The sequence below is a fragment of the Rhinolophus hipposideros genome (assembly GCF_964194185.1).
Source record: "Rhinolophus hipposideros genome assembly, chromosome: 21".
In the NCBI taxonomy this organism is placed as follows: Eukaryota; Metazoa; Chordata; class Mammalia; order Chiroptera; family Rhinolophidae; genus Rhinolophus; species Rhinolophus hipposideros.
Window position 1 is genome coordinate 10718614 of NC_138067.1, and position 20971 is coordinate 10739584.

Sequence of the window (20971 nt, forward strand, 5' to 3'; positions counted from 1 at the left end):
TGAAATAGGTCCTGTTTCCATGGCAGTCGTTGCCGGGACAACCATGTCCTCTTTCGTTAGATGCCAGATTCCCTGTGAAAACTGAAATCGTTCTTTGTTTTTGTTCTTCTGCACAATGATTTCACTCACTCAGCCAGACATTTCTCCCCTCTGGGTCCCATGGTGGCCATTTATTTCCAGTTCTTGGAAAATGTCTAGTGGCAGACACAAAGGGATCCTCATGGGTTCCAGGGCCCCACTTGCCATCAAAACAGGCTGAACAAATTCAGACTCTCCGGGACCTTCCTTCTGGCTCGATGGAACCAGCCCCATGCCACTGCCCTGGCCAGGGCCTGACTTCCATTTGGCTCAGTCTCCGGGCCCCAGGACAGCCCCCGCCTCATGGTCTGGGTGCAACAAGGGTGATTCGGGAGGTGGGGTGGCCTGCTAGCTCCTCCCCCAAACACGCAGGGAGGGTCCAGATCAGCCTGTGAGCCGGACCCTGCGTCATGAGCTCCTTCGAGGACGCAAGTAGAGGCTTCAGAGCAGCCAGTGGATTCGTGCTCCAGTCCCCCCGGAGTTCCAGCTGCAAAGGGCTCTGGAGCTGGGAAACACAGGATGGGGCCTGGGAACCAGGGAACAAACAGAAGCCCAGGAAGAGAGGAGGGAGGGATGCGGCCACGAGGTGGGCCAGGTTCAGCCGGAGATCAGTGCGGTCACACCATGGGGTCCTCTTTGCTCTTTGTCCTTCCTGCTCTGATTGAGAGTGAGAATGTGTGGACACACAAGCCCTCTTCCCCGGGGAGGGGGCAGGGGCTGGTGAACAAAAACCCGAGAGCAGCCAGCGCCTGCCTGACACAGAACACACACACCCCCTGGGGGCAGCATGCGAAATGGGACAGATGAAACATGGGGCCCTTCACACTCCTGAGCTGGGCCCAGCCCTGGGTGGGGTGGCTGCCCCACGGTGTGTGGGACCCTGGCTCTCAAGATCCTTCACTTGGTAAGGGCAGCATGTGTCAAAAGGCACCTTATCATCTATTCTGCTTATACCATGTGGAGGTGGCTTTTTTTTTTTTTTTTTGTAGAAAAGCAACTTCAAGGATGACCATGCCTCCATGGGCCCAGTCAGTGTGAGAGGCAGAAGGACAAAAACAAGAGGTCCAGGTGCTAGCCCTGCCACTTATGGGCCACGTGACCTCCAGCACATATCACTGCCTTGTTTGTACAGTGAGACAGGCACCTTGGACCTTCCCAGGTTTCTGTAGGATCAGGGAGGATCTGAGTGCAGGCCTGCACTCAGATCTTCGGCTGACTGTGACTAGTGGCTACTAAAGCATGGAGTCAGAGCCAGACTACCAGGGTATGGCTCTATGCTCACTGGCTGTGTGACGTTGAGAAGGTTCCTGAACCTCTCTGTGCCTCATTTTCCTCATCTATAAAGAAGACAAAATGAGGTGACATGTGGGAAGCATTTAAATAGATCCTGACATATGGCAGATATTCTAATACACATTTGCTACTCTTAATATGAACTCAGGCCCAAATGCTAAGGTGCTAGCAAGCTCTACTGCTTACTAGTTGCGTGGGAAAATTAACTTCTTTGCACTTCGGTTTCCTAATCTTTCCTCATAGGTTTGTGAGCATTATGTGTTATCCTTGCATCTACCTGTGCAGTAGGCACTGCTGTTTTCCCATTTACCAATGTGGAGGCTCAGAGAGGTTGACTGACTTGCCCAAGGTCACACAGTAAAGACGTGGCAGAGTTCTGATAGGTGCCTGGATTTGACTAGCAGGACCTGAACCTCAGTGGTTGTTCAGCTACAACCACTGCACAGCCTCCAGGGAACGGGGCCAACAGTTTGGAGAAGCACACAGATTGTCCCATTTCTTCCCTACCAGATGTGGACAAAGTCCCGGCAGGCACAGGGTCAGGTCTGGAGTGACATATGCAGTGTTTTGTCATCCTGATAGCAACTCTGTAAGGAAAGCACAGTTCCTGTTTTACAGTTGAGGACGCTGAAGCTCAGAGAAGTTAAATCATGCCATGGTTACCCAGTTAGTGGGTGAGGAGCTGGGGCTTAAACTCAGGTCTGTGGATTTGAGGCCAGTGAGCTGAGCAGAAATGGGGGCCGTGGCTTGGAGAGGGCAGTGTCTGAGGTCAGATTCTCACCTGGGTCTAAGGGTGGGAGAGGCACTCAGAGGTCAGAGGTTGGAGTGGGCATAAGATTGGATGGGGACTATGGAGGAGCAGGGGTTTGGTGGCAGAAGGGGAAAAGGCCGCCTCTTTCCCCACTTCGAGAACCATATAGGACCATCTGTGGGCAGGTCAGGGGGCAGGGCTGTGCCTCTGTAGCCTGCCTCAGTGGCAAGAGCCTTTTCCTATGCCAAAGTAGCTTCAGGGAACAGAGTGCATGGCCAGGATGTGATGGGCTGGGGGGGTCACGCCATTCCACACCCTGTTCCACACTCTGCGCCAGGCCTCCACAGCCAGAGGTCAGAGATGGGGCAGGGAGAGTGGTTGGTGCCCCCCGGGCAGAGGACATGGCCAGGAATAGTGTACAAGGCAGATGTTGACCAGGTCACTAGGCACTCAGTGACAATGAGGTGACCGCCTTCCCCCAGGGCAGCCAGCCAGTGTGCAGAGCTGTCGGCGCAGGCTGGGGTGAGTGGCGCCCTTTCACCAAAGAGACAGAATGAGGGTACGGGTGTTCAGCACCCCTCCCTTCTCTCTGTCGCTCCTGCGTCTCTCAGCCCTTGGCTGCCCTCCTCTGCCCCTTCCCTGGCCTATTTCATCCGCTGTCTCCTTTGCTTGCCCTCCTCCTCTGTTTTCTCTACCTGCATGTCTCTAGCCGGTTCTCCACCCAAAGCCTTGCTGCTTAGGACAGGGCCTGAGGCGCTCATGTGTCCTACTCCCTAGAGATCTGAGAGCCAAGCACCGTGCTGGTTGGTCGGTCCCAGGAAGAGGGCTGGGTGGGTCTGCAGGATAGGCGTGGGGGGCAGAGATGCTGTGTGCCCCCCCTCGTAACCTTCCTTTTAGCAGTGTGGGCAGGTACTGAGTGTGGAGACTGCCCTAGGGGAGACCTTGGGGCGGGTGGAGGGGTGCTGAGGAGAAGGAACAGTACCCTGGAGCAGGGTCACATTCCAGGTGGCTCCAGAGAGCAGTGACTCCCCATGTCCCTCCAAAGTGAAGTGACACAGGCCTTCCTGATGTGAAGCCTGGCTTGGGGCCCTCTCAGGCCCCTCACAGATCCAGGGTGTGGGCCAAAGGCTGCGGTGGCTGGGGTGTGGGTGTCTGTCAGAGGTCCCTGTGTACCTGAGACAGGGCGCATCTGTGCATACGGCCGAGGACCCCTTGTGCAGCTGCAGCTGTTGGTGTGTGCCTGTGTGCTGGGGGCAGGTGGGGTACAGGGGCTGGGGACCGTAAAGGATGATGTATTGCTGGGGTAGGGGTGGGGGTGGGGGCGGGCCAGGAGGAGCAGGAGCAGGGTGAGTGAGGACTCAGGAGCCAATTGGAGCCAGGTTCTCCTGACAGCCAATCTGGGAGCTGGGGCTCCAGGCGAGTGAGTGGCTGCTCAGAAACCCTGCAGGGAGGAGGGGCGGACCTCGGACAGGAGGGCTCCGCATATAAATGGGCCTGGAGCGGTGCCCCATCACAGAGCCGCTGGCCTCCCGCTGGAGCTGCCCCCTCCCTCTGGACCCCAGTGACTCAGGCCTTTGTTTGCTCTTCCTCATCGAGGCGGGCGGCCTCCCTCGGCAAGATGCCCGAGTGCTGGGATGGGGTGAGTGAGGGTTGTAGGGGAGGCGAGGTGGTTGGGAAGGAAGGTGTATCCATCCCTCTGCTTACGTCTGGTGGCAGATCTGCCATCAGTCGCTTCACCTTGGGGGGACCTGAGGCGAGGCCAGCAAGTGCTAGCCCCTGGTGGCCCTGGCCTGCAGCAGTGATTGGGGATTGCCTGCCAGTCAGGACCTGTGGGAGAGGGCTGAAATCGGCATAAAGGGCGCTGGCTGTAACTTGGCTGTGCGGACCCGTGGGCCAGCGTGTGTACATGTCACTGACATGTGCCCTCCGCCTGGCACGTGCCCGGCTGGCGGCTGCGTCCGCCTGTAATCACCTCAGCCCTGCGTGTATCTGGGTGTCTGTGTGCGCAGGTGTCTGCCCTTCTTACCCTGTGGGGTCGTCTTGTTTGTTTGGGTGGCTGCACCGGAGTGCGACCTGGACAGACAGCCTCTTCCTTTCTTAGGAGGTGCGTGCAGCCACTTCGTGGTCCCCAAGGCACTGCGAGGACGTCGGGGGCGGGGTGCTAACAGGGCCTTCAGGCCGAGGTCCCTGCGGGAGAGGAGCCTTATTTTGTGGGTGAGGGAAGGCAACGCTGGAGCCCTCAGCCTGCGGGGCGGGGCGGGGCGGGGGGGGGGGGGGGCCCAGGTGGGCAGCAGGGCGCCTCCTCCCGCCCTGGGCAGCGATGCCCCCGGTGCTGTTCTTGCTCAATAAGGGACAGGCGGGGCACCCCTATCCCTCCACCTGTCACTGCCTCCTGCCCTGCCGGGTCCGCAGACCACGGGCAGCCGCGTCGGCCTCCCCGCCTCCCCGCCGAATGGTGACGGGTCACGGAGCATCGCACTTGCCCGCCCACCCCCCCACCCCTCTGCCCCTGCGCGGGCGCTGAAACTCAGCTCCGAAGGCCCGCAGCCCTCAAGGTCACGGACGAGGGGAGACGCACAGGCTGGGGGGGACTAGCTGCCGCAGTGCCTCCGGCTGGTGCCCAACTGGGGGCGGGGGGCGGGCTCTGACGTCACTGGGAGCCAATGGGAGCGGTCGGTCTTGGGAGTTGGGGGCTCCGAGCGCGCCCGGCTGCCGCCTTTAGGGCGCCCCGCGAATGCAGCACCTGGCGAGACCTGGACACCGGCCTCTATGTGACTGAGCTGGGTCTGAGCTCCTGGTTCTGCGGGCGGGGTCAGCCAAGGTCACGGGGCCGCGCAGCTGGGGCAACGGGCCGATGCTCCGGACAGCCCTTCTCGTCCCCGCCCTTCCCGGGCCCGGGAAGCTGAGCCTTAGTGGAGCAGGCACCGCCCCTGAGTCCCGCCACCCAGGGGATGGCGATGGGGCAGTCACACCAGGGCTAGGAGGGGACAGACACCCCATCACATACACCCACGGGTGGTCTGGGTGTGGAAGACTGCCACCCCGGGCCCTGACTTGTGCCTGAAAGGGCGAGGGGGTGACTCCGTGTCGCGAGAAACTGCCCTTCGTGCCGCGGGAAGCGCAATGCAGTTATTGTGCAATGGGTGCCCCTCCTGCCCTCCAGCCCCGCCTTCCACAGCACTGTGCACCCCTCCTGCCCCGGCCTGGCCCTCCAGAGCCCAGAGTGTGGGGGCGGGGGATGCAGCAGGGACCAGCCCCTGCGTGGCGGCTCCCTGCTCTGGCTGCCTGCTGGGCAGTGTCTTGGGTGGAGCTTGGTCTCCTCAGAGAGGCAGCCTTCGGGCATACCCCTGAGGCCTGCACCCGGCAAGGCCTGCCTTGCTCTCTGTGGGCTTGACCTTGGGCAAGTAATTTCTCCTTTCCCAGCCTGAGATTGCTCCTCTGTGGCTTGGACCCCTGTGAAGAGGAGAGAAGAGTGTCCAATCAGTGGACAGTGAGCAGGAGGTGTTCCTTGTTTTGATGGCCCCACGGGAGGACGGGCCTGGGACATGGGGAAGCTGTGATGGACCTAGGCCCACCCAGAGACGACAGGGCTCGTCTAACAAGGCCTCACAGCCAAAGAGTGGGTCCAGGGTGTGGCCTTTGGCCTTGGGGCTGGTACCATCTTGTCACTCCCCGCTGGAGACACAGGCCTGGACAGGGGTCCTCTGAGCCCAGACCCAAAAGGCCAGTCCTCAAGAAGCTATCTCCTGCCTCCTGTCTCCCCTCTCCTGTCCGGGTCAGGAACTTAGCTTCTCTCCGAACCTAAGTGTCCCCCATGTGCACAATAGGGGGGAAAGAGCTCCTTCTGTTTTACAGACACCTGGCTCCCAGTAGGTGCTCAGTCATGTGCTGTTCCTTTCCTGTCCTTGACCCTAACCCCCCCTCCAACTCACTGGGCCACCCCCAGGGCTCCTGTGGTTCTGTTTATTCAGCTCTGATAGACTCTTGTGGAGTTCCCCATTGAGTGGCCCAAAGTGACCTGTTTGCAGAGGGATCAGCCAGCAGAGTACGTCCCCAGGCTCAGGGATACCCCAGCACAACAGCCCCCTTTCTGGGTCCTTCTCCAAGTGCCAAACGCTTCGCAGACATCAGCCGTAGTCCTTACAGCGTCCCTCTGAGATGGCTCAGGAAGGGGTGTCTGAGGCATAGAGAAGTGGTGTACCCTGCTCAGAGTCACTGTAAGGGGCAGAGAGAGTCTTGAACCCGCAGTATCCAGCTCCTGCTTCCTGAAACACTGACGACCCCAAACAGCAAATCCAAGGGCGTGAACAATGGAGTATCCCAGAGCGGCCACTGAAGAAGGCCTTTGGTAGGGGGGTGTCTAACCAGGCCCTCCCTGAGGTCTTGGGGAACCCAGGGAGTGGTTTTCGAGGTGGAAGGAGCGGCCTGGAGGTGGGACCAGGTGTAAGGATTGGAAACTGGGCTTGGTTGGCCTGGGGGTGGTACGGAGTATTCTAGGCCTGGCTGTTGAGGTGATTAGCCTTTAGGAGCAGCAGCCCTTGAAGGATTCTAAGGCGGGGAGGAACATGGTCAGGACAGAACTCAGGCTGGGGTGGCAGAGCTGTCCTGGGGGGCGGCAGTGAGATGGGGAGAACGGGCCTCACTGGACCCTGGAGGGCTGAGTGCAGCAGGGCTTGGGCCTGGGCTGTGGCAGTGGCTGCTCACCCCATTGTCTGGTTTGCAGAGGGGACCAGATCTCTCCTGTGCATACCAGTTCATGTCCCTGTGCCGAACACCGCTGGGTAGGGGTTTTCCATCTGTTACGTCGTCTTCCGGGCTCCACGAACAGGATGTCCCACCCCGTGGGGCATGGAGGCCGCCCCACAGGCCCCACAGCCTCTTTCCCTAGAGAGCCAGGCGTAGGGGCTGCCCAGTCCAGCACTGCCTCTCCCCTCCAGGAACATGACATCGAGACGCCTTATGGCCTTCTGCATGTGGTGATCCGGGGCTCCCCCAAGGGGAACCGCCCGGCCATCCTCACCTACCATGACGTGGGCCTCAATCGTAAGTGCACCCCAGCCTCATTCTGCCTTCCCCTGCCTCGAATCTGCCCGAGCAGTGAGACCTCTCCCCCCTCCACACCGTGCCCCTGCAGAGCCCTGCCCACATGTGGCTCTGCGCCCTGAGCCGTTTGGCTCTTGGTTTCCCCACTGGACCATGAGGCTGAGACCTCTGCTTCGCCCTCCCTCAGAGCCACAGGCCTCCCCACCCCTCGGCTCAGCCGCAGCTGAGATGTGTATCTTTGCAGACAAGCTGTGCTTCAACACCTTCTTCAACTTTGAGGACATGCAGGAGATCACGAAGCACTTTGTGGTGTGCCACGTGGATGCTCCGGGCCAGCAGGTGGGGGCGTCGCAGTTTCCTCAGGGGTAGGTACCCTGGATCCCCTCCAGCTTTCCCCAGCTGTGTCCCAGGCCACCCCTGGCCCTGACTTCCTCCTCTTGTCTGCAGGTACCAGTTCCCTTCCATGGAGCAGCTGGCTGCCATGCTCCCCAGCGTGGTGCAGCATTTTGGGTGAGTCCCCCCAGCCCCTGCCCCTGTGCTGGGGGTTGGGGAACGCCCCCCATCACCACAGAGCCACCAGGCTCCTGCTGAGGGCTGAGGGCTGTGGGTAGGGTCTGCTCTGGATGGCATTCATGGGAAATGGCACCCCTAGCTCTAGAGTGACCAGCTGTGCTCTCCACCAGGTTCAAGTACGTGATTGGCATTGGTGTGGGAGCTGGAGCCTATGTGCTGGCCAAGTTTGCAGTGAGTCTCCTTCCCCCATCCCCATCCGAGGCCTGGTCTTCCTCAGGCCACCCCTTCAGCTACAGGAACTTGCCTTCTGCCTTCCTTCTCCTCCTCTCCCCACTTTCTCTTCACTTAGAAAAGCCCATTTTTCTTGTGTTCCTCCAAAGAAATTAACTTTTTTAAAAAAGAGGTTACTTTTCCCCTACATTTCCTCAAAAGACTGTAAACTATAACTTACTTAGCTGTTATCGGAAGCCAAAATTTCTGTTAGCAACAAACTATATAACTCATAAATAAGGATTATCCTAACCACTCATTCACTGGTTAGGGTAATATTTAAACATGAGTCATGTTTTAACCAAAAATTACGCTTATGTTAAGTTTGCAAAGTTTAAAGAAAGTCACATTTCAGAAACATCATGTTGGATTAGGAGCCTACAAATTTTCCATCTCTAAAAACAAAACCTTCATTTTCAGTATTCAAAATATTCAAAAGAATTTTCAAACTCCAGTTTCAATTTCAACACTTCACCATTTTGTTCACTGTAGACCATTCCCTGCCACCCCAAACTTGACATGACCTGAGGATTGTATGTATGTCACCCTCTAAAGACGTGAAAACAGGTGCACAGAAAAGGCAGGTCTCCTTTACCATGTCTAACAAAACAGGCTTTGGTTCTCACATAATTAACACCACTACAGCTTTGCTGTCTGTAAAAGCAAAGAAACAAAATGTTTTATTGAAGACTGTTTAATCCTCAATTTTACTGTTTAATCCTCAATTTTACAACAGCAGCATTTCTAAAGATATATTAAAAGGGGTGAAAAACAGTGAGAGCGGCATAGATTCGAAATAAATCAAAGAATTTTGGAAGGTGGGGAGGAGGACGAGCAGGGGCAGCTAAAGTGGAGCTCATGCAGGTTCCCAGCTGTCACCATCAGTGGCCTCTTGAAGTCCTTACAGAGTGTGTGTCCTTCTCCTGGGACCCTCCCAACCACCTGTGAAACAGGCAGGGCCAGAATTTTACAGCCTGTTTTCTAGGTGGGAAGTTTGGGACTTCTTGCACCCCATCCCACCCCCCAGCCCTGTCTTCCTTTCACGGCAGCTCATCTTCCCCGACCTGGTGGAGGGGTTGGTGCTGATAAATATTGACCCCAATGGCAAAGGCTGGATCGACTGGGCCGCCACCAAGGTGGGTGTGGTCCACCAGGCGGGGGTGGGGGTTGGGGGGGCCACTCTCACACTGGCTCCACCTCCGTCTGCAGCTCTCTGGCCTGACTAGCACACTACCTGACACGGTGCTATCCCACCTCTTCAGCCAGGTAAGGAGGTGGGACCATCCTCACACAGGAGCAGGGCTGGCTGGGCTGGGGGTCTCGGGGAGCCTCGGCCGCTGCGAAGCGCCTGGTTCTGCCCACTCCCGGGGGTGCCGAGGACTTGTCCCCCTTCCTAGCTGGGCAGGAGGAGGCAGTCGGGAGTCATGTGGCCTCTGACCTGTCTCACTCTGTCCTCTATTTCCGTCTCTGTGCTGAGGCATCTCACGGACAGATGGGGGAGGCCTCTTCCCACAGCTCTGTGGAGCTTCCCCGTCCCCTGCCCTGCCAGGAGCAGGCAAACGCTGCTCTGGCAGGAGCACCTGCATGAGCCCCCGAGCCCACGGCCCCGTCTGTCCACTCCCATGTGCACCCCGTTCGTCTTGTCTGTCCCCCTGGGCCCAGGAGGAGCTGGTGAACAACACGGAGCTGGTGCAGAGCTACCGGCAGCAAATCGGGAACGTGGTGAACCAGGCCAACCTGCAGCTTTTCTGGAACATGTACAACAGGTGTGGGCGGGGCCCTGACACAGAGCTTCCTCTCGAGGGACCCTGCACTACAACTGCGCGAGAGCAGGCAGGCGACACGCTGTCCCGTTTGTAGAGGTGCAGATGGTTAAGCCTACAAGAGGGGTCACTACTTGTCCAGGGTGACACCACATGAGGGGCAGAGGGGAAGCAGGGCTCCAGACTCTGGTCCCTGGGCTCGTCCATTCCTTCTCCTCCCTGGAGTGTTGCCAGCGGGAACAGTGGGGGACATGGGACATCCCTGATCCCCCAACAACTGTGAGCCCAAGTGTTGACATCTGTAAATGGGGAGGAGGTTGGATGAAACTGGTGGTTTTCAAGCTGTGTTCCTTGGAGTCCCTTTGGGGGTTGCCCTGCAGGGAAGCAGCTACGCCTCCCTATTCGCCTGCCCTCCCTTCTCTTTTTCCTACAAATATTTACTAAGCACCAGCTATGTGCAGGCCGCTGGGGAAGCAATGGACAGTGAGAGGCTGGGGAATCCCACAGCACAGGTGGTGGTGCCCATCCAAGGAGGGAGAGCCAAACTTGAGGGCCCACCTGGCATGAGTTTGGGGGTCTGGGAAGAAGTCACGCCTGGGGAGCCCTCAGACCTGTTTATGCCGAACAGGTCCCTGTCTCCCCGTTTTACCAGTTGGGATCTGTAAAGCCTTGTTCCACTGTTGAGACAACTGGATGACCTTAAGCCCCAACTCTGGGACCATCCCAGGGCCTCCAGGGATGTTGGACCCTAATTGTCATTGTAGGGGGATGGCTGAAATATAGCAGTGTCAGGCTTGGGGACACACACCCCATCCAGTCCTGCAATGCCCACCTCTGCCTCTCCCTGTAGCCGCAGAGACCTGGACATGAACCGGCCTGGAACAGTGCCCAATGCCAAGACACTCCGGTGAGTGCCCCCTTGCCCTCCAGCCTACCCAGGCCTGTGCCACTCCCCATACCCAAGCCAGACAACCCTTTTTCTCTGTGTCTGCAGCTGCCCCGTGATGCTGGTGGTTGGAGATAATGCGCCTGCTGAGGATGGGGTGGTGAGTGAAGGAGTATACCCTGATTTGGGGGGCGGGGACAGCAAGAGGGAGGGTCTCTGGCCAATTCTTGACCCAGCCCTGGAAACCTCAGGGACAGGCACTGAACGGTGGGCTCCTCACCCCGTTTCCTCACCATCTTGCCAATCTCTGCCTGGTACAGGCTCCAGTCGTTCAGATGAGGGAGGCGTGGAGACCAGGGGGAGCTGGGGCCGGGGCCAGGCCACCTGGGGGCCCCTCTGCCCTCCCGCAGGACAGCCCACGTTAGTCTCTATACACTTCAGGCCCAGAGACTAAGATGCCTTTTCTCTAAAATTTGATTCATTCGTTATGAAGTGAGCACAATGGTGGTCCCCCTTTGACTACCACTTGTACCCATTACGTTTGGGGACCATGTGTCACCTCTCCTGTTGGAACTGTGGGAGCAGGCAGCCTGGGGGTTTCATATCCCCCTCAGCACAGGTCCGGCGTCCAGGAGTACCCTGGGCACCCCTCAGGATGCAGGAAGCTGCTACACTTCTGTGCCTGGGGAGCTGGGGGAGCAGGTGTGTGGGCTGCGCTGGCCGTCCTGGCCCAGGCAGAGGCCTGGCTGCTGCTGACCCTTGGCCCTCTCAGCACAACACCCACCTCCTGTGGTCCCTGGAGCTTGCCCAGCCGCTCCTGCCAAGGTGGTCCTGGGTCCTCATGAGGACGTTGCCCAGCCCTCCCGGCAGTTGTGAGTGGAGTTCAAGGGCTTCAGGCCCTGCAGAAGGCTTGGCCTTTCAGAAGGCAGCTGGAGCTGGGGCAGCCTTAGCCAGAGCCTCTGTCCTGGCCTGTGTCTGCCCCCTGCTCTCGTGCCTTACCACTAGAGCCTCCGAGCTCAGGGATAGAACCTGAGGTAGCAACTGGGGCAGGGGGCTCCCCTGATGCCCTCAGGGGCTGGGGCTGTCTTGCTCTGCTGAAGCTGGCTCCTTGTCCCCAGGTTGAGTGCAACTCCAAACTGGACCCAACCACCACGACCTTCCTGAAGGTGAGGCCCTCCTCCCCAGCCCTGGGCCACCTCCCCCAACTGTGGGCACAGCCAGGGCGGGAGCAGGATGGTATGTCTGCTCAATGGGGCCTACCCAGGTGTGTGAGGGCCAGGCAAGGTGTGGGGTGGCCCCTGCTTAGCTCACTCCCCTCTCTCCCCTGCAGATGGCAGATTCCGGGGGGCTGCCCCAGGTCACACAGGTGAGACTCTCGGCCCTCCTTCCCTTACCTACCCTGGGGTGGGGGAAGCCTCCCCTCTGGCCCTGTTCCTAAGCAGCCAGTCATAGCATGTGCCTGTTCCTCCTTCCTGCAGCCCGGGAAGCTGACTGAAGCCTTTAAATACTTCCTGCAAGGCATGGGCTACAGTAAGTACACCTCCACCTCGCCCCATCCCACAGACCGGTGGCAGGCAGCGAGGTGGGGCTGGCACACCTGTCACGTGGTACTGAGTAGGCTGTGGGCAGCTGAGGTCTGTATCACGGGGGACCTGATGCTGGGTCACTCTCACTACATGGTCCCCACTGCAGCCAGGGACACCCAAAGACTGGCCAGGGCATCTCTACCTAAGTTATGCATAAGTTCCTCATCCCAGGCCATGCCCAGCTCTCCTGGACCCTGGGGAGGCTTTGGGGCACCATTCTCATGGAGAAGCCTGCCTGAAGGTGAGTCATACACATCACCCACCCCTGGCTGAGCCTACAGCCCCTGTGCAGGCTTCTGTCACAGGTGGGAGATGTGCATCAGAAGAGTTGACCTGGAGTCTGGGGACCGGGGAAGGCACGTGGGGCCACCTGGCTGTGAGGAGAGCTGAAGGCAGCTGAACACGAGGGGGCATTCTGAAGATCCTAGGGTAATAGGGGGTATAGGGAGCGCTGGCGCCCCGCATCCAGACTTCCCCTTGTGCAGAGATGAGGCCCCCCACCTGTGCTTGTGAGGCCCCCAACACATACACGCACTTGAGTCTCCTTGACCCCTCTCCCCAACACACCTGGTTCCTGCTGGAAGCAAACTTACTCTTCCTGAATTTTGGTTCCCCTCAGACTTCAGCCTCTGGAGCTTGTGCCTCTTTGGGAGGACAGGCTTATGGGGGCAGGCGGGGGTCACATCCAGGAATAGAAGTTCCTCCGCCTCCCAAGGGACTGCCAGCCTCTCTGTGCAGAAGTAGGGCAATGAAGGGCCAAGGCTGACAGCGAGCCACAGCAGGAGACACCCAGGGGACATCTGGGGGATGGCTGGGTGAGCAGCACTTGTCAGGGGCTGTTCCAGTGTCCAGGGTCCCGGAGAAATACCAGCAGGCAGCCTAAGAGCTGGGAGGGCTGTGGGAGTTCGCACAGGGAGACCGAGGCCCCACAGAGCAGTGAGGGCCCCTCAGTGCCCCAGCCCAGGCTGGAGAGGCAGGGCTGAGATGAGTAACCCCACACTGCTGTCAGGGCTCCTAGGGCCAGGCTGAGATCAGTGGGTGCTGTGGTTCCTTCCGTGGCTGCTGCTTGGTGGGTGGGCAGGAGTGGGCTTCCTGAGGCCCTGGCCCTGCCGCCAGCCCTCTGTGCCTGTTGTTCCATCTCGTCTCTGCTCCATGTCAGCACCCTTGCCTCGCAGGACCACGCTCCTCACCCGTGTTCTGTCTCCCCCCCTCCCACCCCTTTCCGGCTCTGTCTTCTCTCTTAGTTGCATACTTGAAGGACCGAAGGCTGAGTGGAGGAGCAGGTAGCCCCGTGACCCCCCACTGATGCATGGAGAGCCCCCGCCCCACCCGTCTCCCCTGCTCTTTCCTCTGCGCAATGCTGAGCCAGGCCGCATCTTGCTGTGGTTTGGAACCTTCCTGTGTCCTGCTCAACTTCGAAGCCCGAGTCCTCTTGCATAGATCCTGAGCTGCGTGGGCTCTCTCCCATTTTAGGGCTCCAGATTGGCTGGGTTGTAGAGCAGTCTTGCTTCTCAGCTGCCATGGGCTGTGGCTTGCAGAGCTTTGGCAGGTGGAACCAGACCTTTTCAGAGGTTGAGCCCAGGCCCGGCCCTGGAAACAGTACCACAAACAGAGGTGCCGACCATGCCCAAGCCAGACAGTGGCTGGTTGACGTCAGGAGGGCTGAGTCTTGCTTGTGAAACTGAATAAGGGCGAGAATGGGATTTAGGGCAGTTTGAGGCCATCACTCCTTGTCTTCCTTTACAGAAGTAGTCCTCTTCCTGTCCCACCATCCTCTTGAGGGAGGCATAGTTGAAATAATGTCCTATCTCTACACCAGCTCAAGGGTATCTGTTCTGGCCGTAGCTCCTCTGAGAGCTGCTCTGAGAGGGTCCTGCTGGCCTCTGTGACCCCAACCCCCACCCCACTGGCCCCCTTACTGTCACTGGCATCGCATGCGTTGGCCTTGACAGAGCAGATGTCAGAGCCCTGGCATGGGAAAGGCGTCTGTGCTGATGGAAGAACGGGTCTCGCTGGCCGCTTTGCTTGTGTGAGTCCTCTCGCCTGCTGGCCCTCCGCCCGCCAGCTGGCCCTCACGCCTGGCCCCGTCTCTGTCCACAGTGCCCTCCGCCAGCATGACCCGGCTTGCACGCTCTCGCACCGCGTCCCTCACCAGTGCCAGCTCGGTGGATGGCAGCCGCCCACAGGCCTGTACCCACTCGGAGAGCAGCGAGGGGCTGGGCCAGGTCAACCACACCATGGAGGTGTCCTGTTGAAGCCCTGGGTCCCTGGAAGACACCCACGTGCCCCTGCCCGCATCAATGTCCCACTGCCTTCCTCTCACTGGCTCCTTTTTCCCTTTAGTTTATTTTTGTGAAGTCGAAGGGGAGGAAATGGGGTTGCTTCTCTTTTGTTTAAAAAGATGAGGGGATCCACTTTAGATGCTGCAGAAGTCTCCAGACGGTTTGAGGGGCTCATTCTTCCCTATCCCCACCTCACTCACCTTGTTAACTTGGGTAACTCAGACCCCTCTCTTCCAACTGCCCACCGTCCGGCACAGTCAGAGTGGGGTCAGGGTGAAGGGGATCAGCTAAGGAAAGACTCTGAGTCCTTCTCTGGCCATCATCCAGGGTAATATCCTGGATTAAAGAAAGAGCATGGGTCGATCCCTGGGCAAGAATGTTTAAAGATGGGACGGGGTTTTGAGGTGGTGGCTGCTGGGACAGTAGGAGCATGGGGTCCAGCTCAGGCACTCACGTAAGAATCAGGAGACAGCAGCAAGGAACACTGGGACGTGAGGAGCCCTGGAGCTCTGCAGGCCCCTTTCGCCCCAGCCCTCCACTAAGCACATCTGTTTCTGTCTTGTAGCACATGTGACAATCATCTGAACAGTAGCCACAAGGGGGCGCTCCGACCAGGCAGCTGTTTCGTTGGTGCTCCCTGGCAGGCCTAGTGCTGTAGGGCCAGGCAGGCAGGGGCTAAAGCCCCTGGATTTCTCTGTCCAAGAAAAACAGAACATGAAGGACATTGAGGGCAGAAACCCCACAGACTGTCTCTTTCAGCCCACACACTCCACCACCTTCCAGCCCTGTCGCATTTCAGAGCCAAGGCCCTGAAGCAGAGTCTCCTGGTTCTCCATCTCCCTGGGGACCTGACTCGGGGGCTGAGGTTCAAGGCTGGAATAGCCAGTGAGGATTGGGTGCACCCCTGAGAACTTTGTGTTTGTCTGCTTTTGGGAGCCAGCACGTGGCCAGAGGCAGCAGTGGCTGAAAGTCCCAATAGGCCCTTTTTTGCTCCCAGGTTCCATGGAGGATAACCCAATCAGCAGGATGGCGAGGGCCGCCAGAAACATGGTGTTTCTAGGGAGAGTTATGGTAAAGTGATGCCGGCATTTCACGTAGGCATCACTAAGAAGGGTTTATTTGGAGAGCAATGGTCCAAGGTAGCAAGATTTCCATGGGCTCCATCACTGTCTCAGCCTACTGGAGTGGGCTCGGGCCGAGGCTTGCTGGATGCTGGGGTGGGACATGAAGATTCCTGAACTGAACAAGGGCCAGGCAGAGGAGAAAGGCTTCTCACACACCCCAGCCCTCTCCTGCGCCCAGGCCTGTGCCACATACTTCCCTTCCACTACTTTACCAGGTAGACTCTCCTGGCCCAGAAACCAGAAGCCATTTGTCTCCGAGCCTCAATCAATTGCTACAAACCCCAAAATGAGTAAAAAGAGGGGATAGCGATGCAAAATGTAGGGCTGGGGGAAGTGGAGGGGGTGCTGAGGCTGAGAGGACACCTGCATCCACATTTCCTCTGCACATATCACCCCCGTTCTGTAATCTTAAGCCATTATGAGACTGCTCTAGAGCCTGGTGGAGTGTTAGTCTGTCCCCAGTTTCTATTCACTCACGTGCTTCCTTTGAATATCGAATGTGACTGTTTGAAAAGCTGGTAGAATTACTACTCCCTCTTACTGTAGATAGCACTGCAAGTCCTGGATTTTTTTTTCCTGTGTTCTTTCAGATGAGATATCTATAAATATCTACACATTATATATGTATATTGGGTCCTCCTGTGTGTGGTTGTCCATTGGAGGTTGTCTCTGGTCAAAGTGAACTTTGAATGGAGTTTATTATTTTCCTCTCTGTACAGAGTGAAGAGACTAATTTTGTGTATTCTAGTGGCTAATGTCATAAGACTTGGAAATGACAAAATGAAAAACAAAAACGCTTGTCAACGTAGAAAGAGTTAACTGTGCTGAAAAACTAATAAAGAAACTAAGAAGAATTCGAGTATGGTGATGTCATGTCCATGGGAAGCTTTTGAATAAACAGAATGGTGAGGCCATTGAGGCTGGTGCTTCTTGGGTTTAGGTGGGGTGGAGCGGGCAGGGTGAGGATAAGCGTTTCCACCCATCTCTGATGCCACTTCTTGTCCCATACATTAGTCTACAATCCTTACATTCACGTTACAGGATAGGTATTATCTTAGTTTCACAGCTGAGGAAACTGAGCCTCAGGATAAGGGCTTTGCCCTAATAAGCCAAGCTGGGAGCTGGTCTTGGCTGACTTCTAACCTCATCTGTAACCTCTCCATTCACTGTCTCCTTTTCTTAAATTTAATGGTGAAACAAGGGGAGGTCAGCCATTTGCCCCCAAAATAGAGTGCCTGCTGTGGGTCAGCTAATAAAGCAAGTAAATAAAATTAAAACCCACCACGTGCTATGCAGAAGATGAAAACAGTCTGGGCAGAGGGGTCTATTCTAGTTCTGGCAGCCCTCCCGACACCACTCTGAAACACACACACACACACACACACACTGCTCTCATTGACAAAAAACGGTTAGATGAACATAGCTAATGAGGGGTCGAGAGCAAGAAGGTCGGCCTGCGCCCACCCGGGTGCACTCAAAGCCAGCAGCCCCCAGGCCCTCGGCCTCGCATCCAGAAACCGGATTTTGTCCTTCACCCGGACTTACACCGGAGGTCTGAGCTATCTGAGCCCAAAGCGGAGGGTTGTGCCGGGCTGGCTCAGAATCAGGCTCGAGGTGGCACAAGAACATAGAAAACCTGCACCCGACTGGTTTTCTACACCCAACTTGGGGACACCCGGACTCACAGAAGCATGTTCTCAGGAGGAATGGTTTGACGAGGGGCAAATTCCTACTCCTTTCCCGCGCGGACGCTGACCGGAGCTTCACGTGGACCGCGAGCAGTCTTGCCTGTAGGCCCCGCCCCGAGGGTCCCGCCCCGAGGCGTGGCTTGGGACGGCGGAAGGGCCCGCGCGGCTCTAAGGCCTGCGGACTATGGGGACTCCGGCGAAGCGCCAGCGGGTGAGTCGCGGGTGGCCGGCGCGGGACGCACCCCAATCCACTGCGCCTCGCGCGGCCCCGCCCGCAGTCTGTCCCGCGCGGAGGCCCTTTCCACTCCCTCCTTCCCGCGGGTCCCTTGCGGCTCTCGGGTCCCCTCCCCCACCCAGAACCCTCCCTCCTCGCGCGCCGTGGTCTCCCCCGCCCCCAGCGAGCTTTCCTGGGCGGGGCCTTCCCACGGCGCTCCGTTGTCTCAGGTGGCGGGGCCTGTGGACGGCGGCGATCCGGACCCCGTGGCCGGCTTCTTGAGCTGGTGCCAGTGCGTGGGGTTGGAGCTGAGTCCCAAGGTGAGTGGGGTGGAGGCCGGGCGGGCTGGGAAGCGGAAACAGGCGCGGCGTCCGCCACCTCTGATCGGCTGCTCCTCCCCCCCGCTCAGGTGGCGGTGAGCCGGAAGGGCACGGTGGCCGGCTACGGCATGGTGGCCCAGGAGAGCGTGCAACCTGGGGAGCTCCTCTTTGCGGTACCGCGGGCCGTGCTCCTGTCGCAGCACACCTGCTCAATCAGCGGCCTGCTGGAGCGAGGTGGGCACGCCGGCGGGAGTGGGACACAGGCGGGCCTCCTGGCCTCGCCCGAGCTCTCACCTCTTGTCTCCCTCAGAGCGAGGCGCACTGCAGAGCCAGTCGGGCTGGGTGCCGCTGCTGCTGGCGCTGCTCCACGAGCTGCAGGCCCCGGCCTCACCCTGGAGCCCCTACTTTGCGCTCTGGCCCGAGCTGGGCAGCTTGGAGCACCCTATGTTCTGGTGAGAGCCGTAGTTGGGGCTGGGGAGCACCCGTGCTATGTTCTGGCTCGAACCGCCCTAGCTGGGGAACAGGGCTGGCTCCCAAGCACCAGTCCCCGTAGGGTATTAACGGAACCTGTGGGGGTCTTATGCAGGCCCCAGGAGGAGCGCCAGCGGTTGCTACAGGGCACAGGGGTGCCTGAGGCCGTGGAGAAGGATTTGGCCAACATCCGTAGCGAGTACTATTCTATCGTGCTGCCCTTCATGGAAGCCCACCCCGATCTTTTCAGTCCCAGGGTTCGCTCCCCGGAACTCTACCACCAACTCGTGGCTCTTGTGATGGCTTACAGGTCAGTGAGCAGAGCCGGAAGGGACTGTTTTCTTTTGAACTGTATTGAGGGACAGAAGGGAACCCCATCCCGTCTCTACACTGGACTTGAGCCAAACTCTCTGTGGCAGCTTTCAGGAACCACTGGAGGAAGAAGAGGATGAAAAGGAGCCAAACCCCCCTTTGATGGTGCCTGCTGCAGACATACTAAACCACGTAGCCAATCACAATGCCAATCTAGAATATTCTCCAGTGAGTGGATCTCTCCAGTTCTTTTTATGCGCATGGGGCATTTGATTCAAACCAGTGCCCGACATTTATGCTGGCCTGGCAATTGGGCTGAATGCTAAAAAGGAGTACATCAAGTTAGGCCTCCTGTATGTATTCATTTGCACATTCCAGTGAAATAGTTGGGACACAAAACATCTCAAAGCCCTCAAAGTTGTGGTCAGTCCTCAGATGAACTTTATCCTACCACCATTTACTTGGTGCTAGAGGGAGTCCAGGGAGCCAAGACTGTCAGGGCCCTGTGGACAGGAGGTCAAGAGGCTGAAGATGATACCCGGCAGTGTCTGTCAGTTCTATTTGCTATGTGGAAAGTTTCAAGAAAAAGATTAAAAATTAGGAGATGGCTGTTATTTAAACCTTGCCTCCGTCTGCCTTTCCAACTTCAATCTGGGTTTTGTTTTTAAAAGCTAGCAGCTTTCTAGGTGCTGAAAATGCCTGAGCCGATTAACCTGAAAACACTGAGGCTGACCTTTGTAAGCTTCATTCCTTTCCTTTTGCAGTACAGGGAATTAATGGGAAGTAAAGGTAGACTGTTGGTAGGATGGCATAGCATCAGTCCCTTTGCTGAACTGTAGCTGCTCTTCCTAACTGTAGAGGCTCTTCCTAACAGGGGAGTAATCTTCCTGGGAAAGGCCTGGTCCCAGCTTCTCCCTTCCACTCCAGAATTGTCTTCGGATGGTGGCTACTCAGCCCATTCCTAAAGGCCATGAGATTTTCAACACTTACGGGCAAATGGCTAATTGGCAACTGATTCATATGTACGGTTTTGTTGAACCATATCCTGACAACACAGATGACACCGCTGACATTCAAATGGTGACAGTTCGTGAAGCAGCATTACAGGGTGAGTGTACAGGCTAACTCAATGGATACTGGTGGATGTGCCTCTGCCCCGCCCCAGGTGCCCTGCTAAATAGCAGTTGTCTCTAGCATCTAGTTTACAAGACAAAGAAGAAATGAGCTCTAGGTACTCTCAGACTTTCTATACTGTTTCTATCTATAGGAACAAAAGTTGAAGCTGAAAGGCTCCTGCTATGTGAACGCTGGGATTACTTATGCAAACTGGAGATGGTAGGGGAAGAGGGAGCCTTTGTGATTGGGCGGGAAGAAGTGCTGACTGAAGAGGAACTGACCACCACACTCCAGGTAACAGGGCTGAGAATGGCCATTTAATACTAAAAACAGCTTAAGTAGTCAGAGCTAGGTAAAGCTAGATAAAATAGGAAAGATGGGATAGAGAGAGAGGACACTAAAATGCTGCCAGACAGGTTGGCTTCTCTAAATCAATTTCAGAAATATACAAGTAGTATATGCTAATTAAATGGCCCTATGGTTGCTTTTAGGTACTGTGCATGCCTGCTGAGGAGTTCAGAGAGTTTAAAGACCAAGATAGATGGGGAGATGATAAAAAGGAAGAGAACAGCCTGACCATCAGAAATATCCCCAAGCTCAAAGAATCATGGAGACAGCTTCTTCGGGACAGTGTTTTGTTGACCCTGAAAACCTATGCCACAGACTTAAAAGCTGAGCAAGATTTACTCAGTAACAAGGAGGTGTACGCCAAACTCAGCAGGAGAGAACAGCAGGCCTTACAGGTTCGTTATGGTCAAAAGATGATCTTACACCACTTGTTGGAACTGACAGGGTAGCAGGTTTCCTGTTGCTTGAAGGAACTTATGCACGAGAAGAACTTAAATTGATACTCAACTGATGATTTAAAAGGAAGAAAATTTGGATTCTTTCCTTATTAAATACCAATGGGAAAAGGAGCAAAGGTGTGCTAGGATTAACTGAGTTAAGGGTGACATGTTTGGGAACCATTGTTAATTGTCACCGAAACCAATACATTTTATAGCTGTTTTGTTCTCAGTTTGAACCAAAGTTAGGAGAAATACGGTTGTGATAGTAATAGGTCTTATAGTCTACCATTTAATAAGGGGGACTTAGAAAGTAAAACTCGTTAAAATCTGAGTCTATTTTGAGTTGAAGTCACTTTACCTTTTAAAAAAGACTTTGTTTCTTTTTAGAGTATTTAATAACCTATGTCACTGGCCCTCAGAGCAGTTAAGTCCTCAGCAGTCTGAAGTTTAATCTAGATGGGACAGCTAGTTTC

At 56.7% G+C, this 20971-nt stretch overlaps 2 protein-coding genes across 11 annotated transcripts in view; both read left to right on the forward strand.

Annotated features, from left to right (window-relative positions):
• Positions 1-16448, forward strand: part of NDRG4 (NDRG family member 4) — a 39525-nt gene extending 23077 nt beyond the window's left edge. For 4 of the 10 annotated variants that reach the window (XM_081030977.1, XM_081030976.1, XM_081030982.1 and 1 more), the window contains exons 4-17: positions 7060-7165; positions 7410-7530; positions 7613-7675; positions 7849-7909; positions 8998-9084; positions 9158-9214; positions 9611-9714; positions 10562-10618; positions 10706-10757; positions 11716-11763; positions 11928-11963; positions 12076-12127; positions 13428-13466; positions 14284-16448. In XM_081030977.1, coding sequence (XP_080887103.1) covers positions 7060-7165; positions 7410-7530; positions 7613-7675; positions 7849-7909; positions 8998-9084; positions 9158-9214; positions 9611-9714; positions 10562-10618; positions 10706-10757; positions 11716-11763; positions 11928-11963; positions 12076-12127; positions 13428-13466; positions 14284-14438 — 1038 coding nt within the window. In that variant the 3' untranslated portion in view covers positions 14439-16448. Of the gene's footprint in view, positions 1-3573; positions 3762-7059; positions 7166-7409; positions 7531-7612; positions 7676-7848; positions 7910-8997; positions 9085-9157; positions 9215-9610; positions 9715-10561; positions 10619-10705; positions 10758-11715; positions 11764-11927; positions 11964-12075; positions 12128-13427; positions 13467-14283 lie in introns of those variants that run through there. The other 6 variants (XM_081030980.1, XM_081030978.1, XM_081030979.1 and 3 more) reach the window with 3 other exon arrangements.
• A 951-nt stretch (positions 16449-17399) lies between these two features.
• On the forward strand, positions 17400-20834 carry SETD6 (SET domain containing 6, protein lysine methyltransferase). The gene is made up of 9 exons (XM_081031005.1): positions 17400-17488; positions 17722-17811; positions 17901-18045; positions 18122-18263; positions 18398-18592; positions 18702-18822; positions 19522-19702; positions 19862-20004; positions 20202-20834. The coding sequence occupies exons 1-9, from the start codon at positions 17462-17464 to the stop codon at positions 20505-20507; spliced, it is 1350 nt and encodes a 449-aa protein (XP_080887131.1). The 5' UTR covers positions 17400-17461; the 3' UTR covers positions 20508-20834.
• Positions 20835-20971: the final 137 nt, after the last annotated feature.

Excerpts from the sequence above, each read along its gene's own strand:
- SETD6 (XM_081031005.1), top strand. The coding sequence starts at position 17,462 with ATGGGGACTCCGGCGAAGCGCCAGCGG. Across the intron at positions 17,812-17,900 it reads GGTTGGAGCTGAGTCCCAAG|GTGGCGGTGAGCCGGAAGGG; the intron begins GTGAGTGGGGTG and ends CCCCCCGCTCAG. Across the intron at positions 18,593-18,701 it reads GCTCTTGTGATGGCTTACAG|CTTTCAGGAACCACTGGAGG; the intron begins GTCAGTGAGCAG and ends TCTCTGTGGCAG.